At 34.8% G+C, this 24,591-nt stretch overlaps 4 protein-coding genes and 1 non-coding gene across 7 annotated transcripts; 3 read left to right on the forward strand and 2 right to left on the reverse strand.

Annotated features, from left to right (window-relative positions):
* The first annotated feature begins 555 nt into the window (after positions 1-555).
* LOC114401340 (PH, RCC1 and FYVE domains-containing protein 1-like) lies at positions 556-8,759 on the forward strand. 3 transcript variants are annotated; one of them, XM_028363847.1, is made up of 10 exons: positions 556-1,036; positions 1,151-1,205; positions 2,027-2,113; positions 3,029-3,118; positions 3,602-3,682; positions 3,842-4,036; positions 4,134-6,272; positions 6,895-7,041; positions 7,443-7,831; positions 8,204-8,759. In XM_028363847.1, exons 1-10 carry the CDS (start codon positions 1,023-1,025, stop codon positions 8,334-8,336), a joined length of 3,330 nt encoding a protein of 1,109 aa, XP_028219648.1. In that variant the 5' UTR covers positions 556-1,022; the 3' UTR covers positions 8,337-8,759. The 3 variants fall into 3 exon arrangements, with proteins under 3 accessions (XP_028219648.1, XP_028219665.1, XP_028219656.1); XM_028363864.1 differs by having other exon boundaries at positions 1,154-1,205; XM_028363855.1 differs by lacking the exon at positions 556-1,036 and having other exon boundaries at positions 1,122-1,205.
* Positions 8,760-14,624: 5,865 nt separating this feature from the next.
* On the forward strand, positions 14,625-14,696 carry TRNAE-UUC. Its single transcript has one exon. It is a non-coding gene; the product is annotated as a tRNA-Glu (tRNA).
* Positions 14,697-14,950: 254 nt separating this feature from the next.
* On the reverse strand, positions 14,951-19,924 carry LOC114401361 (GTP-binding protein At3g49725, chloroplastic). Its single transcript, XM_028363873.1, has 12 exons — positions 19,388-19,924; positions 19,162-19,224; positions 18,991-19,080; positions 18,768-18,880; positions 17,994-18,062; positions 17,315-17,459; positions 17,179-17,234; positions 17,017-17,067; positions 16,845-16,899; positions 16,663-16,719; positions 16,104-16,223; positions 14,951-16,009 (listed from the first exon to the last, which is right to left on the reverse strand). Exons 1-12 carry the CDS (start codon positions 19,829-19,831, stop codon positions 15,476-15,478), a joined length of 1,797 nt encoding a protein of 598 aa, XP_028219674.1. The 5' UTR covers positions 19,832-19,924; the 3' UTR covers positions 14,951-15,475.
* A 1,355-nt stretch (positions 19,925-21,279) lies between these two features.
* Positions 21,280-22,015, forward strand: LOC114372088 (protodermal factor 1-like). Its single transcript, XM_028329486.1, has 2 exons — positions 21,280-21,473; positions 21,568-22,015. Exons 1-2 carry the CDS (start codon positions 21,337-21,339, stop codon positions 21,893-21,895), a joined length of 465 nt encoding a protein of 154 aa, XP_028185287.1. The 5' UTR covers positions 21,280-21,336; the 3' UTR covers positions 21,896-22,015.
* A 24-nt stretch (positions 22,016-22,039) lies between these two features.
* LOC114376950 (protodermal factor 1-like) lies at positions 22,040-22,782 on the reverse strand. Its single transcript, XM_028335294.1, has 3 exons — positions 22,589-22,782; positions 22,194-22,494; positions 22,040-22,051 (listed from the first exon to the last, which is right to left on the reverse strand). Exons 1-3 carry the CDS (start codon positions 22,723-22,725, stop codon positions 22,040-22,042), a joined length of 450 nt encoding a protein of 149 aa, XP_028191095.1. The 5' UTR covers positions 22,726-22,782.
* Positions 22,783-24,591: the final 1,809 nt, after the last annotated feature.

Raw genomic sequence — 24,591 nt, forward strand, 5'->3', positions numbered from 1 at the left:
ATTGGCATCTCTCGTAAAATATAAAAAATAAAATCATTTTAATGATACAGTCTGCTCCAAATATAGAAAAAGGAATCCTAAAAGATTAATCCTGAAATAATTTCATCTTTAGCGATTCCGGCATTTTCGGAACTGCAATTATATTCAAATGTAACAAAATCACCTTCCAAAGCTACTTTTTTTTTCTTCATTTTTTCATTTCTCTTTTTAAATAATTGTGCTTTGTTTTTAGTCAGTAATAAATAAATAATAATACTTGTAGTATTGACTCAACCATGACCACTATATCCTTTTTCAAATATTTATTTTATTATTGAAATCTGTCCGTTTCTTTTTAAACATTTTTCCTTATGTTATGCCTGTGTTTTTTACATTCTTATCAACCAAAAGAATTTAATTTAATCAGAACAATAACGTAAAAACCAAAAAAGTAAAAGCGTAGGGTAGTGGCAAACTCGTAAATTCACACGACAACTAGGGCGATTTCTGTGTCCGTTTCACTTTTTTTTAATTTTTTTAATTTTTTTTTAAATTAATGAATTTTGCTTGCTTCTGTATTGAGCTCTCAACACACTCACTCCTCAGCCATAGACGACACTGTTTCTTTTTTATGCTTTTTTATAATTCCACTCCGCTTTCTCTCTCTAAAACCTCACTTTCTCTCTCTAGCTCCGTTCCTCTCTCTCCTCTGCAACTGATTTTCCAGATCATACTTCCTCGCCGCGATTTTCTCCTCCTCCGCCGCGCCGCCGCGCCGCCGCGAGCTTGCCGACCTCTCGATCACCGGAATCCGCGGAGCATCGCCGCCGGAACCTCGATCGCACCTTCCGCCGCAACCTATCACCTCGCGCCGGTGCCAATCGCTACTTCGGAGCACTCTCGAGCAGTTCCTGCGCCGCATCAAGCAGCGGAACAACGCTCTAGTTCGGTGAGTGCGCGACGGAGGTATAATTATGGTGGATTCGCGCGCCGGAGAAGGCTCGGAGCTGTTGGAGCGAGGGTTTGAGTGTGGGAATTGATGAATGGAAGGGTTCGGGTACGAAAACTGGTGAATGTGAAAGATTAGTGTTTAGATTTGAGGAGAAAGTGAAAGTTTCTAATTAGTGCTATTCTTGTTTTTTTATTTTTTTTGCGTGATGTCGCGGACTAGTAGAATGGCTTCGGATCTTAGCAGAACCGGTCCTGTGGAAAGAGACATTGAACAGGTGTATATATCTATCTATCTATCTATCTATCTATCTATCTATCTTTGTTTTGTCCATTTCTTTGGAAACCTTTTCTCAGTAGCGTCGTGCTTTGAATTTCATGCTGCAGTACTGTTTGCTTTTAGATTTTGCGTATCTATGTGGTGTGCGTGCGCTGTACAGTGGTGGTAATGTTCTTATTTGCTGTTGTTGGGGGGCATTGGGAATAGGTAATTGGCTAAATTTCGCTAAGAGCTAAAGATTTTGGAGATATTGATGGAAGTCCAGTTGCAATGAATTTGGTTTCTTAGTTTGACTGCCAGCTAGAAATTATTATCATCAGGTCAAGCTAGTTGCTTAGGAAATTTTCTTTTAATTAATAACTTACTTAAGGAGTCTGTTTATATGTAGTTAAGTATGTGTTATGATTTCTGAGTATTGTTCGAAGATTTGGTTTCTTTTTTAGTGGACTAAACATTCTAGATATTTGACTATGTGAATATTAGATTAATTTTTTTTTTCTTGAATTTATGTTTCACTAATTTGACCATTCGGAGATCTTTCTATTTAATTATCGTTCACTTTTATAGATTGTTTGGGTGTTAGATACCATGTTATGCCACAGGAATACAAGTCAAATGCATTATACTGTTACTATTATATTGACTAATAGATAGTATGTTGTTGAATTTTTGGACTTCAGTAGCTGCTCTTGGTGCTTGTCAGTTGAATTTTATCCATAAACTATGCTTATTCAATGATTCCTCTATCTTATAAGTATTCTTTTATCTTCAGATGTGTTGTATATGCTGGCTGATGTCCTTTATTGATCTTATTGACAGGCCATTACTGCTTTAAAGAAAGGGGCCTGCTTGCTCAAGTATGGAAGAAGGGGAAGGCCCAAGATTTGCCCCTTCCGTCTTTCCAATGTGAGTTTTGTACACTTTTTCAGTAGATTCAAATTAAATTAATCCTTGTTAAAGTGTGTTTCATTTTTGTAAAGAATTGTATTTGGCATTAATAACTTTGTCCCCATATAGTTTCAAAACCAAGCTCAAACCCTTGGTCTTGCTATATTTGATTTTATTTTGCATTTATTTTTCTTAGATAGTGGTGGAAATATTTCTTTTAAGAGATTGTAGGGTAGGGGACCTTGAAGTTGAATGGCATAGTGTGAGTAATTTGTGGAAGAGAGGAGCAAAAATGTGAAGTACTTGTCAAACAAATTAAACCGTGAAAATTAGGAGATCTAAAGACTTCATGATCTACTAGAAAAAATACAATTATTACAGAAAGGTTAATCAATTGTTAACATCAATTAGGTTAGCTTAAGATTAGGTTTTCCAAAGTGTTTGCAGTAACAACATTATGAAAATTTGATGGAGTCGTAATAATTATGGGCAGCCCTGACTAGTTTACAGGGAAAATTTACTAGTGTATGGTTGGATACAACTTCTCTCCCACATGAGAATGATTTGATCCGCTTAAGACACCCATTGTGCCAATATTAAGAAATGGGAAACCTGCCTTTAAAAACTTGCTCAATCTTGTTAAAGCAAACATTCTAATCTGCATATCTAGAATGTATATTTGAAGGTAAGCATGCCTGTTACCTTATTATTGACCACCACACCATATCAAACACTTTTGTATTTGGTGGTGATTATGCATGCCATTTATGGAATCACTTTCATGCCATTTCATGGTTTGAAAACCATTTGATTATTTTGTTATTCCCCTAATCTTGCTGCTGGTTTATTTATATTATTTTCATAATTTAAAGTTTGTTTTTAGATGTTTTCCAGTTGCCAAAAATTAAGATTTGGTTTCTCTACTTTTTTCAGGACGAATCTGTTTTGATATGGTTCTCCGGGAAAGAAGAGAAGCACCTTAAACTGAGTCAGGTCTCTAGAATTATATCTGGGCAACGCACAGTAAGTTTTAGATTGGCAGTGCAAAATCACGATACTGTTTTGCTTCATCAGATTTAGCCAACAGTGCCTTATCATGTTGAGATAACTAGTTCTGACAGTTCTGTTCAATTTGATGTTTGTATGATTAATACAGTTTGTGTCACCTTTCTCTATATGCACTTGTGATGTGAGTGTGACCACCATGTGCCGGAAGTCAAGAAATTTAAATATGATTTATTTCATTATCCATCTACAGTAAAAGGCTTTGTTTCCTTAGTATTATGAATAGTTTACAATAGGCTTGTTTGTGGTAAGTATTAGATTATGTTTTGCTTTGAGGAACATGATGTTGTGTGCTGTTTCAGTGTCCTAGTCTAATAAGTTGACATTTATCTAAAAAGCCATTACTCATGCTTTCGTGACTTTCAGCATCTACAGTGAAGTCATTTCAAGTGATAAGGTTCTCTGTTATGATTGATAAAACATGGCTCCTACTTTTTTCAGCCTATCTTTCAAAGATATCCACGACCTGAGAAAGAATACCAGTCATTTTCTCTTATCTACAATGATAGGTCACTGGACTTGGTATGAGTTTCTTCATTCCTCCCCACTTTGGATTTTTTAGCTACAGTTGGCCTGTTGCTTTGCTTGTACAGATGTTATTGATATTGTGAACAGTATCAATAAATTTTGTATGCATAAGTTTAACTAACACAATCTGGTGGTCTGATTCTTTTCTACTAGATATGCAAGGATAAAGATGAAGCTGAAGTTTGGTTCAGTGGTTTGAAAGCATTAATTTCTCGTAGCCATCACCGGAAGTGGAGAACAGAGTCAAGAAGTGATGGTATTCCATCTGAAGCTAATAGTCCTCGAACATACACCAGAAGAAGTTCTCCCATGAATTCTCCCTTTGGCAGTAATGAAAGCCTGCAAAAGGTATAAACTTATTCTTTATGTCCCTTCTATTTTCTCCCTTTTTCTCTCTATTGCAGTTGAATATGTTTTTAAGATAATATTTATTTGTCCTATTCAGGACAGTGGGGATCACCTTCGCCTTCATAGTCCATACGAGAGCCCCCCTAAGAATGGTTTGGATAAAGCATTAGATGTGGTTTTGTATGCTGTCCCTCAGAAGGGTTTCTTCCCTCCAGATTCTGCCAGTGCTTCAGTACATTCTGTGTCATCTGGAGGATCAGACAGTATGCATGGTCAGATGAAGACAATGGGTATGGATGCTTTTAGAGTTAGTCTATCCAGTGCTGTTAGCACATCTAGCCAAGGTTCTGGTCATGATGATGGTGATGCTCTAGGGGATGTTTTCATTTGGGGGGAAGGCACTGGTGATGGTGTTTTGGGTGGTGGGAATCACCGAGTTGGGAGTTGTTTGGGTGTAAAAATGGATTCTCTATTTCCCAAATCTTTGGAATCTGCAGTAGTTCTTGATGTACAGAATATTGCTTGTGGTGGACGACATGCGGCCCTAGTGACCAAACAAGGCGAAATTTTTTCCTGGGGGGAAGAAGCAGGCGGCAGACTTGGGCACGGTGTTGACTCTGATGTTCTCCATCCTAAGCTTATAGAAGCTCTAAGTAATACAAATATTGAACTTGTAGCTTGTGGGGAATATCATACATGTGCTGTTACACTTTCTGGTGATCTTTATACATGGGGTAATGGCACATACAATTGTGGCCTTCTAGGACATGGAAATCAAGTGAGCCACTGGGTACCAAAAAGAGTAAACGGCCCCTTGGAAGGCATACATGTTTCATATATTTCTTGTGGACCGTGGCACACTGCTGTTGTAACATCTGCTGGTCAATTATTTACTTTTGGTGATGGTACATTTGGTGCTTTGGGTCATGGAGACAGGAAAAGTGTTTCATTACCAAGGGAAGTAGAGTCTCTCAAGGGTCTTCGAACAGTGCGGGCTGCATGTGGTGTTTGGCATACTGCTGCAGTTGTGGAAGTCATGGTTGGAAATTCAAGTTCCAGCAACTGCTCTTCGGGGAAGCTGTTTACTTGGGGTGATGGAGACAAAGGTCGACTTGGGCATGGTGATAAGGAAGCAAAACTTGTTCCAACCCGTGTTGCCCTTGTTAATGTTAAACCCAATTTTTGTCAAGTTGCTTGTGGTCATAGTCTCACTGTTGCACTTACCACTAAGGGCCATGTCTATACAATGGGTAGTCCAGTCTATGGCCAGTTAGGAATTCCTCAAGCTGATGGGAAGCTACCAATCTGTGTTGAATGGAAATTGTCAGAGAGTTTTGTGGAGGAGATAGCTTGTGGGGCATATCATGTTGCCGTCTTAACTTCAAGGACTGAAGTTTACACTTGGGGGAAGGGTGCAAATGGCCGTTTAGGCCATGGCGATACAGATGATAGAAATACCCCAACATTAGTAGAAGCTCTGAAAGACAAAGATGTCAAAAGTATTGCTTGTGGAACTAATTTCACTGCAGCTATTTGTTTGCATAAGTGGGTATCTGGTGTTGACCAGTCTATGTGTTCGGGCTGTCGTATGCCATTTAATTTCAAAAGAAAACGCCACAATTGTTATAATTGTGGACTTGTTTTTTGTCATTCATGTAGCAGTAAGAAGTCTCTCAAGGCTTCGATGGCACCAAACCCCAACAAACCTTATCGTGTCTGTGATAATTGTTTTAATAAACTTAGGAAAACGGTAGAAACTGATTCTTCATCTCATTCTTCTGTGAGCAGAAGAGGAGTTGCCAATCAGGGGCCTCTGGAGTTAATTGATAAGGATGATAAATTGGATTCCAGATCTCGTAATCAACTTGCCAGGTTTTCTTCAATGGAATCCTTCAAACAGGTGGAAAGCAGATCTTCGAAGAAAAACAAGAAATTGGAATTCAACAGCAGCCGTGTCTCGCCCATTCCAAATGGGGGTTCACAATGGGGAGCATCGAATATTTCTAAATCTTTTAATCCTGTTTTTGGATCATCAAAGAAATTTTTCTCTGCTTCTGTTCCTGGATCTAGAATTGTTTCCCGAGCAACATCCCCAATATCTAGACGGCCTAGTCCACCTCGTTCGACTACACCAACCCCAACACTGGGAGGTCTTACATCCCCAAATATAGTTGTGGATGATGCTAAGAGGACTAATGATAGTCTCAGTCAGGAGGTTATTAAATTAAGATCACAGGTATCTTACTTTATGCATTCACTAACAGTATTCACTTTCTTGCCGTAAATGGTTTGAATAGAAATTTAACAAAATGGACTCTCATGGTACCATATTTTGTATTACAACTGGTCATCTGTTATGATGTTAATTTATGTGAATTATGTCTGATGAAATGAGCTAGACACTGTGGAAATGAAGGCAAGAAGGGAGTCATATGCTATCATGCTAGTTCATATACTATTATGCTTGGATGTAGATAGCAAGATGCCTATTCATTGCAAGTCGGTGAATTGCTCAATTATTTGCTGTATTGTATGATAATAATCTAGAGATGAATTGCAATTTAAAATCCAGGTCATCATAAAGTTACCACATGTGTGCTAGAGATGAGGTATTTCCATGTAAATTTTAATGTATTATTTCATTGCAGAACATGTGGCAAGTCACTGTTGAAGGTAATCAGGGTTTGTGATTTATACTTCTATCTCATAATAAAATATTAACACTAACAGTGAGTAGATTTTTATTTTGATAGTGCACTTTTTCCTTTACCATTAAGGAGGGTTCAATGAATCAATTTTAGAGAGCTTATCCTGTCAACAATTCATTTTTTTTTCACAAGTAGTTTTTTCCCTTGTAGGTGGAAAACCTGACTCGGAAGGCTCAACTTCAAGAAGTTGAGTTGGAAAGAACAACTAAACAGCTAAAAGATGCAATAGCAATTGCTGGGGAAGAAACTGCCAAATGTAAAGCAGCAAAGGAAGTAATAAAGTCACTTACAGCCCAGGTAGAAACTTTAATCCCTTAAACTAATTTAGCAAATTAGACCATTACAGCCAAAAACTCATAAGAAAGCTAAAAAGAGTAAAGATCTTTACTTGTAATGAGTGGGAGCCTTTTCTTTTCTTTTTGAAACAAGTCAACTGTTATCTCAAAGAAATTTTTCTTATCTAAAGCAACATATTCAAGGTTGTCTGAATTACTAATTGACCCTAAAAATAAATCATAAAGCCATGAAATGTTACACCTACAGTCAATCCCAATATCAATTTTATGCCCAAAATAGTGGTTTTCTTTTTAAAAAAAATTAGATATCTTTTAAGCTTAGAGGTTTGTTCTAGATTTGTACTCGATGTATCAAAACAAGGCCAACTGATCCAATGTTTATTTGTTACTTGTGCTGAGTAGTTGAAGGACATGGCTGAGAGGCTACCTGTAGGAGCTGCTAGGACTGTGAAATCACCGACTCTTACTGCTTCTTTTGGTTCCAATCCTTGTTCCAATGATGTTAGCTATGCTTCCATTGATCGGTTAAATATTCAAGCTACAAGCCCAGAGGCAGATTTAACTGGATCAAACAACCATTTACATTCAAATGGATCAAGCACTGTCAGTAGCCGTAGCACAGGACACACTAAACAGAGCCAATCAGATTCAACAAATAGAAATGGGAGCAGAACTAAGGACAGTGAATCCCGTAATGAAACTGAATGGGTTGAACAAGATGAACCTGGTGTATATATTACACTCACCTCCCTTCCAGGAGGTATAATAGATCTTAAGAGAGTTCGCTTCAGGTATGCAGTGCTCTGTAGACATTGTTTTTCTGTCAACTTACAGAACTTCATCTGTGATATTTGTTAATGTAGAATATGATATACTTTCATAGAAGAAAAAGTAGAATATAACACGGTGTTAATGCCTTGACAAGAATTATTCCTACATCAATGACACATTTTGATTCTAATGGCAATTTGGTTGCATATTCTTATGTTTCATGTCTTGATCAGTTGCATATTACCTCTATTTGAAAGTAGAAAGTAATTTCCCTTTCCCTCCGTAATGTTTACAGTTTTGTATCTGGTGGGACAATTCAGATAACTACACACTATTTTACGATAAACAATTTTATAACCGAAGTTTTTTAACCTTAAGGTTGGTTATTGTAGTCGGAAGCGGTTCAGTGAGAAGCAAGCAGAGCAATGGTGGGCTGAGAATCGCGGAAGAGTATACGAACAGTACAATGTGCGCATGATTGACAAGTCTTCTGTTGGTGTTGGGAGTGAAGACCTGGCTCATTGACATGACAACTTGTAAATGAGATATTTTTGCGACATTTTGGCTGGGATTAGAGCAAGATCACACTGATCAATTACATTTGGCTTCCATCTAATATAAAACAACGAGGGTAGCTGGGGATTGGCATAGTAGGAGAGAATAGGGATTGATTATGATTTTGTAATTCCTCTTCTTATTCTTCTCTTTTCACTTTGATTTCACTTTCCATTTTTTCCCTATATGATGTACCTTGTGTGGGGGGTTGAGGGTGAGAAATGTAAATTCTTATTAGGTTGCAGGCTCTGCTTGAAAGGAGCCGCAGTGTAAATTTCATAAGCGAATGCATTTGCAAATTTTTCTTCTACACGGGATATAAATTCCTTTAGCCATGGGGAAAACGGCACTAAGTAGTTAAATATACATGGCCATGCCAATTGCATATCTTTATTTTTTTCCTGCTCTTGCACTTGTAGTTGTAGTAATACTGAGTTGGGGACATATCTAACGACTAACGAGCAGATCCTACCGGGTTACGCCACTTTATTCATTAACCTTAACACCGTTGCATTTTAATTGATATAGAATTTATTTACGTTCTAAATTGCATACTATATGTTCATTTGTGTTTCAATTTTGTTTTCATTGATTGATTTCATTAATTTGCACCAAACCATCTCGGATTTGCATCTGTTTGGTTGATTTCATTGTTGATTATGAATGCAATTTGTGAGTATACTTAGATTGATCATACTCAGAGCTAGTGTATATGTTGATGTAGGAGAATAAGGCTATAATGCTCAAACTAAGTATATGACCTGCAACACTTTTACTCGAAGTTTTTCTAATGTTTTCCTAAACTTATGGTCATTAATTAATCAGCCTAATTTCATTTATGGTCCTTAAAGAAATCCTATGCTCCAATCCTAAGCCTCTTATGCTGTAGAGTAGGATCTAATGTCTCACGTTACGATTTCATTTTTTACATTTCTACCTCCCTTGTTTGATTCTGATATCTATTGGTTTTATGTTTATGGAATAAAAGATGTTTCTTGGTGATTTTGAATGAAATAAATGAGATTTCTTTGTTTGGTTAAATGGATATGGCTATGTTTTTCCGAATGCAAGTGGTGTTGTGTGTAAGAGTGGTTTTTAGTTGGTGGCCCTACAGGTACAATGATTGTAGTATTAAGCCTCCACTACTAAAGGGTTGGCACCATGAATATGAAAATTCATATTGTTTCATGAAGTTTTGGAATGCTGGCATAACATACCAAAAATTGTTTCTGCCTTTTTTACCCTTTTATGATCAGTGATATTGATCCCATTACATATACATCTAATAGATTTTTTTCTTAGGTATCTACATAAAATGTTGTAGTTGAAATTTTAGATGCATGTCCAAAATTCATGTTTGCGACGAGATGTGAAAGTATTAGATGCAACGGCTACATTAGATATGTAACTCATTTTATAAACTCTTGTATATAACTACTGGATTTTAGTGATGTAATCTATCTCTGATATAATTTGATTGATCAAGATAAAAAAGGATGTGGAAGATTAATTATAATGATGTGTCATTGATTTATATCTTTTTCCATGATACCAATGACCAATTAGTACTTTACTTTCACTAAAATTTCATACACTTTAGCACTCCGTAAGTGATATGTACGGATCGATACTAAATGTATACTAACAGAAATTTGGAAAGTTTTAAATGGTAATGCAGTGCTGAAGATAGGATAGTTGAAGATAGAGTAGGAATCAATTGTGCTATGACTCTATCGAATTGTCATCTGTGGAGATAGAGTCAGTTTGCCTACAACACCATAATACCCTGTGCTTGAAACAGTTTTCAAATTTCTTTCTAATGATTTCATGGATAAAATTGTTTTAGGGCTGTTACAAAAGATGATAAACCAATCAATTTGAACACACAATAAGGTGCAAGCCTTGCGGTGGCATCTGATACAACATGGCATGACAACAATTATGCAAAACCATTTTGGTGCAAGCCTTTAAGCTGCATGTCCCATATTCATCTTCTATTTCCAAATCGACATTGATATCATCTGCTTGGCATAACTAGAGTGCTGTTTCATACAAATGTACTGTAACTTCTCCAAAATACCATTAAGTTGCTGGAAAGCAGCAAAAACAACAACAAAACAAGTGTCAATTTAGCAAACCTGTAGAAAAACAGAAAAAGAACTGCACGAATACAAGAATTGAAAATATCCATCCAAAAGCTTATTTTTAATTAAACTTTTACATTATGTTGGCCTAGTAAAACATCCATAAAATTAAGCTTTTTACAAACCACTAAACCCATTTACAATAATCATGGCTACATGTTACATCTAGTTGAAAATTGGAATTAATTATTTGACAATAAATCAACGGTTGGACTTTGATTTGTTGAGTGAGAGGTTAGTGTGTGATATGATATGATTTTTTTTGTCTCAAATATTAGTTATTAATTATCCGAATTTTGTTAGCAGGAAAAATTAAACTTACAATCTTTTCCTTTCTTTTTCTGTTTACCACCAATCCAAACCGTATAACTCCCAGATGATATGATTGTGAGGTGCATGACTGATAAGTACGTAGGCGTGCAGATAGAGTGTTATCTGAAAAGAAAAAGCTGAGCTAGAGAGAGGTGAGGTTGGTTGTATAGATAAGAGAGCATGCTATGCTAGTAGTGGTTTCCTAAACTTATGTTAGGATTACTCATGAGTTGGATTGATTTGGTTAGAATTTCATAATTTTTTTTCTTAGTCTGAATCAAACCAAACAAAACCAAATTGATATTGAATGAATGGTTCAATTCAGATCATTGAATATTCGATAAAAAAATATATAAAATAACAATTTTATCTCAAAGTTAACAAATAATTCAGTGACATATATCATATGAGTCAAATCCATCGTGAGAAGATCTAGAGGTCAAAATTATACTACTAATGTCGACTGGGCAGAGGTTCGAAGGAGGCTCGACGATGTTAATGACCATTGTGAGGAAGCAAAACAACAAGCGGAGGAAGCTCTGAGTGTCTGTGTGCATGTGATGCTCTTTTAGAATTATGTGAGAATGGAAAATGAAAGTGTTAAAATGAGTCATTGTGAGTGTGTGTGATGGATATAAAATGCAAAAGAGATACACAAAACGACATAAAAATATAAATAATTTTAGCATTTAAAAAATAGAGAATTAATAATATATACTTTTGATTTGGTTCGGATTGGTTTAGATTGTTGAATTTGTTAAATTGACCTAGACTGATGAACACCTAACATTGTGCTTGAATATATATATATATATATATATATATATATATATATATATATATATATGTGTGTGTGTGTGTGTGTGTGTGTGTGTGTGTGTGTGTGTGTGTGTGTGTGTGTGTGTGTGTGGAAAGATGTTGAGACAAAGATAAAGAAAACTTGCAACTTGGAATCACACCCAAACTACTATCTCAGTATACTTTTATATTATCAATTTTTTCCATGCATTTTGTTAGAGGGGTCACTTTCTCTTACCTATTTTGTTTTTCCAAATTTTGTTTCAATTTTTTTTATTAGTAAATGTTACTTACTAATTGTTAATTTTTTGTTAGAGGGGATAGAACTCCCATGTTTTACCTTTTTTCCTTCTCCTTTTACTATCAAACCAATCTTATATCTCATGTTTCATTCTATTTTATATTTTGCTTTTTTCATTTGTAATTTTATTTTTTATTAATAAAATTATCATATGATTTTTTAAACAATTATAATAAAAACACACTATATATTATAATATGTTTTTAGTCATTTTAAAATATGTGAATTTTGATTTTGATTATGTAATTTTTTCATTCTTGTAAAATTTAAAATTATTATTATTGGTTCATGTAAATTGAGAAAATTTTAATTTTGATACTTGCAAAATACTTTTATTTAATTTTCATCCCTTAAAAAAATTACTATATTTTACATCTAACATTCATATTTGGGTACTTAAATAATATTATTTTAGATTTTAAAAATTATGCCCACGTAATATCATAAACACTATTTGTGTGCTATCTCGAACGGTAAATTGATCTTCTGTTGAAAACATAAACTGTTAATGAATACAAAAGATAAAAAATAATAATTTCATATCATTTTGACAGAAAGTCAATTCATATCTTTAAGGGATAAAAAATTAATGATTTTTTTTACAAAAATTAAAATCAAAACTGACATATTTTACATCAAAATAAAATCATATTTAACCATTTTTAATAAGTGTCCATTGAGCATTGATCTTGTATCTTCGTACTTTTATTTAATTTTGAATCAATAAATGGAGTACATAAAAAATAAGGCATCACATTTTTTTTATTCAAAACTATTTTTTCTATTTATTTGGTTGAATAAAAATATAAAAATGTATGTATATCAAATAGTCTTTATATCTTTAGAATATAATACAATGTATTGAAATAAAGAACAAAATAGCATAATTTAATGAACGGTAAAGAAAGATTATATTGATGTTAATTTAATGAATGTTTAGATAAAAATATGTCTTCAATGAACTTAATTAAAAACTGGGACGGTGGTTGGATTTTTGGAGTCTATAGGAATATCTGACAACCTAAAAGCTGTGTGCTGCTGCTCAATTGGTGTCCGAATGGCTTCTTGCTTCAACACACAAAAAGAAAAGCAAATATGAGCTTTAGTGAATGCTGAATTCTTATCTTTAAGCACACTTCCGGAAAACAAACTGACCAAAAAAAATGCACAGAGTCATGGATCAATGCTCAATCCTCACGGTGCTGTACGTCCTATGCCAAGACAAAAACAATCAAGAGCTAAATTAGGCAGGGCTGGTGTGAGTCTTGAGGATAATGTTGGGCACAAATCAATGGACCATGAACAATCACACTATTGAATCCGATACCATATTTTAATCCAAAATTTTAGCTTAAATCATTGAAATGTTTTCTGGATAAGCTTAAAATCATTGAATGTGAATTGTACTTTAGAGTGAACATGCACACATTGCAGCAGGGATAAGTCATAAGTGTATGTTTACTGTTTATGAGATTTTAGAAACACCAAAAAGCTGCATAAATATGATATACGAATCATGCCAAGGCTATCTGATAGCTCATGCAGGGCTGATATTTTTTAATTAAACTCATCTTTGTTCATAAAAAACAAATTGTACTTTAGAGAAGCATGTGTGTGGATCATTCATATGATAGTTGATTCTTCATGCCTAGCTTATTCAGTTAAATATTTTATCCACTTGCAAGACATATATTGATGCTTCTTAATGGTCATATAACACGGTGAAGTTCAGAATGAAAACAAAAATAGAGAAAATGTTACTTATTATAACTAGTATTTACATGACCTTTTCTCATTTGTATAGTTTAACATCTGTGCAAGGAGATATAAGGTGAGTTGGATGGTTAAGAGAGAAGAGAAGAGGGGAAAGCTAACAAAAACTAACAGTTGCTGATAAAAAAAAATCTGGGCAAGGTCCGGATTTTTCAGATACTCTTCCTTCTTTCTAGCAGCTCGTGCCTCAATAATCTTCTGGATTGCCCCAAAGATTAACCTGCTGTCCACACTGCTTTTGCAACCCACTACAAAATAAAGGGTGAAAAAAGGGAACCCAAAATTGGATTATTAGTATGTTGTGAACAAAGTTTGCAATGGTCAGACTACTCAACACAACTCTTGTTGACTTATTGTTCTTTAAATTTCTAATTTCTTTCTTCCAAAAATGATTTTGAGAGGATGAATAGAATAAAATTCTTAGAAGCTTCCTTCCTGCAAGCTGAGGAAGATTACTTACTAGGAGTGATAACTTGGTGCACCACTGCAATTAGTTTGATCCATGTGGAGACCATTCAAAAAAATTTACATTGATTTCTCTAGATGCATCATGGATCGCAATTCAAAACTAAACTTTACCCTTCCATGGCAATGACTTCCCTACCTTATTGAGGAACTCCACTTTTTTTATTACAGAAGAAGTGGCTCAAGGAATTTTTGTGTAACTTACAAAATAAGTAAGTGCTAAAGAACCAAAGACTCTTGGCAGCTTAATAACCCCTTAAAAATGATTATTCATGATCGGCCTTAATAACTTAGCTTTGGCAAAATCCTTTTTTTTTTTACCTTAAATAATTGTCATATACCACTCGAGACTTTATATGGCATCAAATTATATGCATAAATAAATTGAGTAACAAATAACATTTGAAAGTGAGAATATGTTGGTCCAGGTTATGTAATATATAATATAAATTAATAACCAAAAGATCCGTTGTCGTCCAGCGGTTAGGATATCTGGCTTTCACCCAGGAGACCCAGGTTCGATTCCCGGCAACGGAATTTTTCTTTTTTGCAACTTTTGTCAATCTTGCAAGTGTTTTTTTTCAATGTCAATACATTTTCCCGAATGCTTAACGTGAATCTATCAATCACATAAAACATAAGTATTCATCTGAATAAGTCCAGTCCTTATTTCTTATGGATTTACATAATTTTATCAGCGCAAGTTCATGAAAAAATCTTCTAAGGTGTTTAGAGAGGTAACAAATACATCACTTTGATGTTATACACAAACGATGATTCCAAGCTGCTAATTAAACGGTGAAATATGGTGATATTTAGATTGGTGATTGTATTGTGTATACAAATTGCCACAATATAATTAACCTTGCACAAAATAAATCTACTATTCTGAAAAAAAATAATGAATCTCTGTATGGTGTTACTTTATATATCACTATTATGCAATTATTACTTCAATTGTCCACGGATGGACCCATTTTTTTGGCAGGAAGCATACAACCTATGTGACTCGCTATGAAGGAAAACACGTTAAACTTATTCAATTTTTTCAGAACTAAAAGTCTAAAACTATGCTCCATTGCAAGCTCATAACTTGCAGGTTCAGAGTTCAGACAGAAGAAAGCCACATTAACACGAGCAGCTTTTAAACACTTCATCTTCTGGATTGTAGAGGCCATGTTTTGTCCCATTAGCACATAATGACTCCACCAAAGTGGTGGGAAAAGCTTAACAACAAACTTCTCCGGGCCAGTTACTTTTCTATGGCAACCAAACTTGCACATGGCAAGAAAGCATGGAAAGAAACTGTTTCCTATCTACTGTTCAACTGCTATGCCAGACTCCTGATTGTGGGAGGGCCTCCATTTTCGGTCATAGATACTTCTTTCAACCACTCGTGCACCCTTCTTATTCTGAACACTAAGTTTCTTATCTATCAATTCCAGCAGCTCTTGCAACCCAACTCCTGTGACAGCAGATGTCTTCACATGAGGACCAGATTGTCCTATCGAGCCATCTTTCACGACACTGTTGTCCTTTTTATAGGACTCATTTTGTTGGTCGGCCACCGTTGAAGGTGAACAAAATTCATCTTCATCAACCAAATCATCATCATATAGCCAACCATCGGAATAGTCTTCTTTTTCTTCCATGCCCTCACAGTCAACCTCCTTGATGCCTTCATTTTCTGCACCAGAAATACTCCCAGCACGATCTTTCTCTCTTTCTGGTAATACCTCAGATTTCACATCATCTTCTCCACTGAAGCTGCTATTTTCATCAGCATCTCCATCTTTGTCTTCATCATCAAGATATTCATCAACATCCATGCATTCTTCTTCCATATCAATCTAAGCATTTCCAGAGATTGAGCAGAGAGAGATATAGTCGACAGTTTTTCTTGCATTTTGGTTGAAGAGAAGATAAGTTATATACTTGTATTACCTTATTCCAAACTTCAATCATATTCTGAAGCTTCTCTTCTGACACCCCTATTTGTTGAAGAACTTGAAACACTGTTGAGCGATGCTCATCAAGATTGGGAGCACTTGAATCCACCACATGCTTCAAGGAAAGATAGATTTGTCAGTTGACTAGTCAATCACCAAATAAAAGATTAAATTCTAAATAGATGAATAATTGAGTATTAGAGCAAAACTGAGTCTAAAGTACACACTATGTAACAGCCTATGTACCATGAAGAGAAACCAGATGTAAGAAGGCCAACACAATCTACATCACAAGCATAAAACCACCATGCATCAAGGATATTTGTAGCAAAAGAAAGCCCTAATATGGAAATCTTCAGTGCAGTGATCATTTTTTGTATCACCATTTACTTTGATGCTTTTTATTTTTCTCCTTTTTGTTTTTAGTTAAGAGGTAAAGGAAGAGATTTGTGAGATTTTGAAACTAGTTAAAGAATTAAAATCAGATGATATGCAAAAATAATACTAAAAAACCACTTCTGTTCTCCAGAAACAAAAGAAATGCAAAATCATACCACAAGCAGGTCTGCTTCCACCACTTCTTCCAGGGTAGCTTGAAATGCTTCCACCAGCTACAAAAATTAGAAGAGAAAAAGGTAGGCTGGGTTATTGTCAAAGAAGACAGTTGAAGAATAATATTGATAAAAATAATAAACAGTCATACTGACATGGCAATTTGCTCATGTTTTACCATTACCTGTACAGGCAAGTCAGATATGAATCCCACAGTGTCGCTGAAAAGCACTTTCTTCCTGAAAATAAAATTAGGAATAATATATAGTGAAGTGTATATATTCAACACTATCAACCAATGTACAAAAAAGAGACTTCTAAGATTAGATGAAATGGTAAATTGCCGATCAAATTACCCTGAAGGAAGAACAGCACTTCTTACTCTAGGATCAACTGTTGCAAACAGTCTGCAATTCATGTAGAACCATTAAGTATTGAAAGTGAAAAGGCCAAGATTAAAAATTATAATAGAATTAGAGGACACAAGTGCACAAAGGCAACAGTAAAGGTGATTTTACCGACAATCGCTATACAGATCACTGTCCGATAGCCTACTTACTAATGTAGATTTCCCCTAATAAAACATGTAGAAAGGCATATTAGTTATGCTTCTGATTACAACTAGTAGCAAACACATATATTTAGACCACTTACAGCATTTGTATACCCAACAACAGCAACAGTGGCTAATCCTTCTCCAGATGAACCTCCACGTCTCTTACGACCAGCACGCTGCAAAGCCCGGGTGCGGCGGACCTCTTCAATTTGAGATAATAGATAATTTCTCCTCTCTAGGATTCTAAGGGTATTTCACACTTCAGTGACCCAATTATGCATAATAAAAAATCATCATAAAAATTGTTTGATAGCGCACCAATGAGTAGATCCTATTTCATAGACTGGAGTACAGACAAAAATATCCAGCAAGACTATATTATATATACCAACAACAGTTTAATCTCAAATGAGACTGCAAGCATTGTAGTTTGCAAGCACCACATAACTTGTACCAAACTACCAATACAACTTGTAATTGATGTATCTAATGGCAGTCCGTGAGACCTGTGCGTAGTGGGGTTAAACTTTAATTCTGTGCAGATTAAAGTAACATAACCCAAAGCATAACATTTTTCTCAACATTCCCCCCTTGGAAATATTACTTGCACTAAGCAAAATTACAGCAAAAATTCGCAACAGCTTGATGCAATTAGAAAGTGAAAATTAAACTTTGAAAACAACACAGGTTTATAAGGAAACCATGAGATTTGTTGGGAAAACCAGAAATATATCACTTTAGAATAAATGTATTTAAAAAATTAAATGTCAGTCATACCTTCGTCGCTGAAGCTGAAGTTCAGTTTCTCCAGCACCACTCATAAAACCTTGTCCCCCACTTCCTCTCCTGAAATTGGCAAGTATTGAATTTAGATGATGTTACTCTAATTAACAGTTAACTACTACAATAAAGTGGGCCAGAGGATACCCAGATTCACAGAATAACGCGTGCATTCAGATACACATGCATAAAAGAGTGAGGATAAGTTATAAGAAAAAGTGCATTCATCTTCAACTGTGTTCGTACTTCATAGCAGCAAGGTAAACCAAAAATTAAATAGGTATGACAAGAAAAATTTGGTGATGTAAAATCGAAAAGAAATAGATTCTGGCAAACAATTTAAGTAACATGTATATGTCCGTGCCTGATTATTCTTGTCAGCTAACCCACTGAAGGAATCACAAACAAATTCATCCAATTTTAGGAAGTGTTGTCCATAATCAACATCAAAATTATCAAATATGTCAACACTCTGTCCAGCCCCAAATTTCTCTAACCACTGTATTAAAAAAAATAGTGGTCCAATTCAAAGGATATTATTGGTATAGAAGATCATAGCGAGAAATGCCACCACACTCTTTTGAACAAACTCTCTAGTATTGGTTGAAATTGATTGGAAAATTTAAAAATTTTGTGAACCCCACCTCTTATTTAATAAGTCCCTCTCGTGATTTTTTAGTTTTTCATAAATTTTAGCCTAACAATAGTGTGTTAGACAACATTGCTATTTGCTAGCACTCCTCATAGTTGAAAATTAGGAAATAAACTAACCCTCGGGCGCTAACAACTTCAGCTTCTCCAGAAGCCCCAAATGTATTGCGACCATCAGGGCCACGAATGCGAACAAGTCTGGTCTTCTTGTAGGACAGAGCTGCGAGTTCCGCCTGCACGAACAGATGCCAAAGCCAAACCATATCCAAACCACACACACACAGTCACAACACAACACATTCAATTCAATTTGAGAGCAAGGGCACCATGAAACGTCACCCACCTGGAGTTTGGCTTCCTTGGTAAAGGCATGAGCATTGAAAATCTCAATTATAAGTCCCACACGGTCCAACACAGGTTTCCCCCAAGCCATCTGCCAAGTACATAAACCTCAATTCCCCCATGCCACTAATACGAAAAATCATAATCTCATACAATACAACACAACACTTGCCTCAAGGTTCCGTTGCTGAATTCCAGAGAGTATAGCATTAACAAAAACCGCATCCACGTCACCCTGTCACAGTTAATACACACTCAGTCACAATCAAATTCGGAGTTATAAGATTGCTTTAGTGGTAAAAGGGGAAGGAAGAGAGTGAAAGCTCGTGAGTTATAAGATTGGTTTAGTGGGACCAAATAACCGAATCACATTAAGAGACAAGACAAGACAAGACAACCTTAGATTCGGCGGCGGCGTCGATGTGAACCTTGATGTTGTCGACGGTTCCACGGCCAAAATAGGTGTCGGCGCGTGGGAGGCGGTTCTGGACGAGGACGTGAGGTGGCAACGGTTTGTCGAAGAAATCGGTGTGGAAGTAGCCATCGCGCTGGTCTTCGAGGGAGTTCGCGAGGCACAGAGCTTCGTTCAGCTTCGCCTGCAACAGCTTCTCCGGGCGCACGCGCGGCTGAACCACCAGAAGCTTCGGAAGGATCGCACGTGCGGCCTCTCCTTCGCTCGTGTACAGCCTCTTGCAAGAGAGTGAGGTTAGGAACTTTCTGGGAGAGAAGCTTCTCAACATTTTCACCTCTCTGTGCTTTTGCACTTCTCCATCATCATTCGCGGGTAAGGGTTGAGGAAGGGTTTTTCTCACGCCAAATGAAATTACCCTTGTATCCTTCATGAAGGAAATATAGTGCTTTTTTTTTTGTCCCCACTAAAGGATCTTATGTTAGCGGATGCGTATCTCATTTGTGGTGGGTGATTAATAGTTCAAAAAAATTTTTACAAAGAAAATAAGATGAGATTTTCTTAAAATAAATCATTCTCAACCTAACATAATAGAGCATATCCTTTTGTTTTAAGAAAATATAACTTAAATATATACTTTTTTTTTCACACAAATACTAAAATAAAGCACACAACTCTGTCACTCGTACGACACGAAAGAATATATGATGTATAACTTGATTATGTTATATTATATATGACTCCAACAAGTTTCGAGAAGGCATGAGAGTGGGGAGTGTGCAGGTTAGTTGATGTTTTTTAGAAGGTGCATGCATAATGCATTTACTCCATATTTACTACCGGGGGTAAATATATTTAATTGATGTGTTTTATCCTAATTATTTTAGCTTATTAGTATATTGTCATAGTTAAAGAGGGTCCCAAAAAATTTACACAATTTTAATGTAAAAAGAAAAGAAAAGTTAACAATGCTTTAGCCTCCTCATCTTCTTGACTTCTCTGAAACTCTCTCAATTCTTAAATTTCAACTTATTGAAACATTAAAAATAATAAAATTTCAATTTTAGCAGAAAGATTAAATTTCTATTCGGATATAATATTTTGTATACAATATGATAGTATATCGTTATGGAATATGTTTCTATATTTTTAGAATAGCTGTATATTATAAATTCAAATTATGGAATATGTTTCTATATTTTTAGAATAGCAGTATATTATAAATTCAAATATCACTTCTTTTTTTTACACAAATTCAGAGATTTTCAATGATAATGTTTGACAAAATTAAGAACCAAAATTATTTTTGCTAATTTTAGCTTATTAAGTGTTTATACTCATTTTTCGAAATTGAGCTATTGACCGGGATTCCATCTCAATATGTTCACTGTTGATGGGTGAGTGTGATATTGTGAAGGAAAAAAAAAAAGAGGATTTCATGTGGTGCGAGTGACAGAGTTGTATGTTTTGTTTTAGTATGTCTGTGACGGGTGGTGTGAACAAAATAAAGTATGTGTTTAAAGTATATTTTTCTTAAAATACATTATACGCTCTATAATGTTATGTTAGGAATGATTTATGTAAAAAAAAGACTCATTTTATTTTCTATGTAATTTTCCTTTGAACTATTAGTAACCACATAGAGGTACAAGAAAGTAGATGAGAAAATAAAATAAATTGAAACTAATGAGATAAGATAGGAAACAGGAAAGATAACCGATCTATATACTTTATTCTGTTTGAATTTATTCTGTTTGATATCTCATCTCATTAGTTTGGATTTAGTCTGTTTTCTCATATTATCTTGGTATTCTGATTCTTGTACCTCTATATAAATTCATTCTCATGTATCAAGCAAATTCCATTCAAACCATTGTTTCCTATATACCTTTTTTTCTTTCTCTTTCCGAGAGTGTTCTAATTAAGCAGTGAGTAATAATGGAGAGGAAAATGCACAATCCTACTTCTTCCACAGTGTTGACAATATTGCTACTTGGAGTGCTTTCTCAAAACCTTGTCGTCCCTGTAACATGCACTCCCACCTCCTCACCAACTCCCTTCACTGGAACAAGCTAGTAAGTTTTCCTAATCCTAGCTATTTTAATTTTTTTTTATGAAAAAATGTTAACTAATTTGATATATATATAATGAAAATTAAAAAAATTGCAGCTATTGGAGCAGTAACCCAGGAAGGATAAAGGAGGTGCTAGGGTGGGTGGGAACCATAGGCAGTGCATTTGGTGTGGGTAGTAGTAATAATAAGATTCCAAGCAATGTGAGCTTGGTACATGCACTTTCCAACACTACAAGTGATGGGCTAGGAGCACTGTGCAGAGAAGGGACAGCTTCCTTTCTCAACTCCTTGGTCAACAACAAGTTCCCTTATACAACCCCACAAGTCAGAGACACTTTTGTAGGATCTCTTGTCTCAGATATCGCTGCAGCAGCACAAGCCAACCTCTTCAAGATGGCTAACGAGGGCCGAATCAACCCATGACCATCACTTTATCTATGTTTCCATGCCTCCCGCTACTAATAAATATGGATTCTATGTCTTGTGTAATATGGATATCGTTTTTCTAATAAAGTTTAATTTCACTTATGCATCCCTGTCACATTTTGTATATGCCGTTTTTTATTTTCACAGAACACCCTTTGAAAAATGAAAAATAATTACAATATTGTATCAATATAATGCACACGTATGTATTTAATTAATTCGTAAAATGAAATTACTTATAATATATATTAACTATTTAATTATAATATAGACTATTTAAGAAAATAGAAAATACATTAAAGAAGAGGTTGGCTTGTGCTGCTGCAGCGATATCTGAGACAAGAGATCCTACAAAAGTGTCTCTGACTTGTGGGGTTGTATAAGGGAACTTGTTGTTGACCAAGGAGTTGAGAAAGGAAGCTGTCCCTTCTCTGCACAGTGCTCCTAGCCCATCACTTGTAGTGTTGGAAAGTGCATGTACCAAGCTCACATTGCTTGGAATCTTATTATTACTACTACCCACACCAAATGCACTGCCTATGGTTCCCACCCACCCTAGCACCTCCTTTATCCTTCCTGGGTTACTGCTCCAATAGCTGCAATTTTTTTAATTTTCATTATATATATATCAAATTAGTTAACATTTTTTCATAAAAAAAAATTAAAATAGCTAGGATTAGGAAAACTTACTAGCTTGTTCCAGTGAAGGGAGTTGGTGAGGAGGTGGGAGTGCATGTTACAGGGACGACAAGGTTTTGAGAAAGCACTCCAAGTAGCAATATTGTCAACACTGTGGAAGAAGTAGGATTGTGCATTTTCCTCTCCATTATTACTCACTGCTTAATTAGAACACTCTCGGAAAGAGAAAGAAAAAAAGGTATATAGGAAACAATGGTTTGAATGGAATTTGCTTGATACATGAGAATGAATTTATATAGAGGTACAAGAATCAGAATACCAAGATAATATGAGAAAACAGACTAAATCCAAACTAATGAGATAAGATATCAAACAGAATAAATTCAAACAGAATAAAGTATATATCAGTTATTATTCTTTCTGTTTCTCATCTTAGCTCGTTGTTCTGTTTCTTGTACCTGTATGCATGCACCTTCTAAAAATTTCGTTAAATTGAGATGGAATTCCGGTCATTAGCTCAATTTCAAAAAATGAGTAAACACTTAATAAGCTAAAATAATTTTAATTCGTAATTTTGTCAAACATTATCATAGAAATCTTTGAATTTGTGTAAAAAAGAAGAAGTAATCTTTTAATTTATAATATACAGGTATTCTATAAATGTAGAAACATATTCCATAACGATGTACTATCATATTGCATACAAAATATTATATGCGAATAGAAATTTAAGAATTGAGAGAGTTTAGAGAAGTCAAGAAGATGAGGAGGTTGAAGCATTGTTAACTTTTCTTTTCTTTTATTTTTACTTTAAAATTGTGCAAATTTTTTGAAACCCTCTTTACCTATGGTAATACACTAATAAGCTAAAATAATTAGGATAAAACACATCAATTAAATATATTTACTCCCTAGTAGTAAATATGGAGTAAATGCATTGTGCATGCACCTTCTAAAAAATATCGACTAATCTGCATACTCCACTCTTAACCCGTTCTTTAACTCATCACAACACCATTTGACAACTTTGAGCATTTGTGTTTCTTAACCTTCATCTTCCTTACTTTTTAGTTAATTCCTTTTAGTTTATACTTGTAGTTAATCAATGAACAAAATTTGATTTGAATCACTAATTACTTAATTGTTAGATATATATATATATATATATATATATAACCATAGTCCTTGTGGAACTCGATATTCAATCTTATCGTTTTATACTATTTGTATAATTTGATGCATTTGCCAAAGAGACAACATGTCACTTTGCAAGAATTAATAACAATATACAAAGTAAATTGCCACATAGAAAGAGAAAGAGAGGGAGGTTAGCTTTCTCGTTAGGATTTGAGTTGGGGATTAGGACATTATCACCTCTATATCTCATTTCTTCTTTGTATCTAAGATCGTTCTAGATACAAAGGTTGGTGTGTATCTAGTAGGACATGTTTTGTCCTTTAAATTTAAACAGTTTCCTTATAAGACTAGATGGAGTGATTATCAAAACAAGTATCATTAGGATATAATATAAAAAAATTCACAATTATATTTTCAATAAATTTTAATCAATTAAAAAAACGTATTCAAAAGAATATGTGATAAAATATTGCTAGTATTTTTCACAAGACAAATGCCAGCAACACAACAACACTCTTATTAATGTGCAATTCACTACAAAATACAAAATTATAAATGGTATTCATTAAAGAAGAAATGAAACCACACGAATTTTAAAATTTTCAACAAATTTCAGTGATCAGAGAGTGCTTAAGAAAAAGTGTCAAGAGAATGTTAGTATCATTTCTCTATATATAATATATGAAAATTTAATATAAATTTTCTTCATAAACTGAAAAATCTGGCTCCCTCCTCTGTATTAGAAGCATTCAAGATGCAAAGAGAGACAAATGAATACACTATGACCCTCCAATTCTCAACTGTTGGATTCTATTAGACTAGATATATAAACATGACAAGACCATAAAACAAAACTGGAGCTGGATTCTACCTTTATCAGTAAAGTTAATATCAATATATACATGAAAACATGTACA

Source organism: Glycine soja, chromosome 2 (assembly GCF_004193775.1).
Source record: "Glycine soja cultivar W05 chromosome 2, ASM419377v2, whole genome shotgun sequence".
Lineage (NCBI taxonomy): Eukaryota > Viridiplantae > Streptophyta > Magnoliopsida > Fabales > Fabaceae > Glycine > Glycine soja.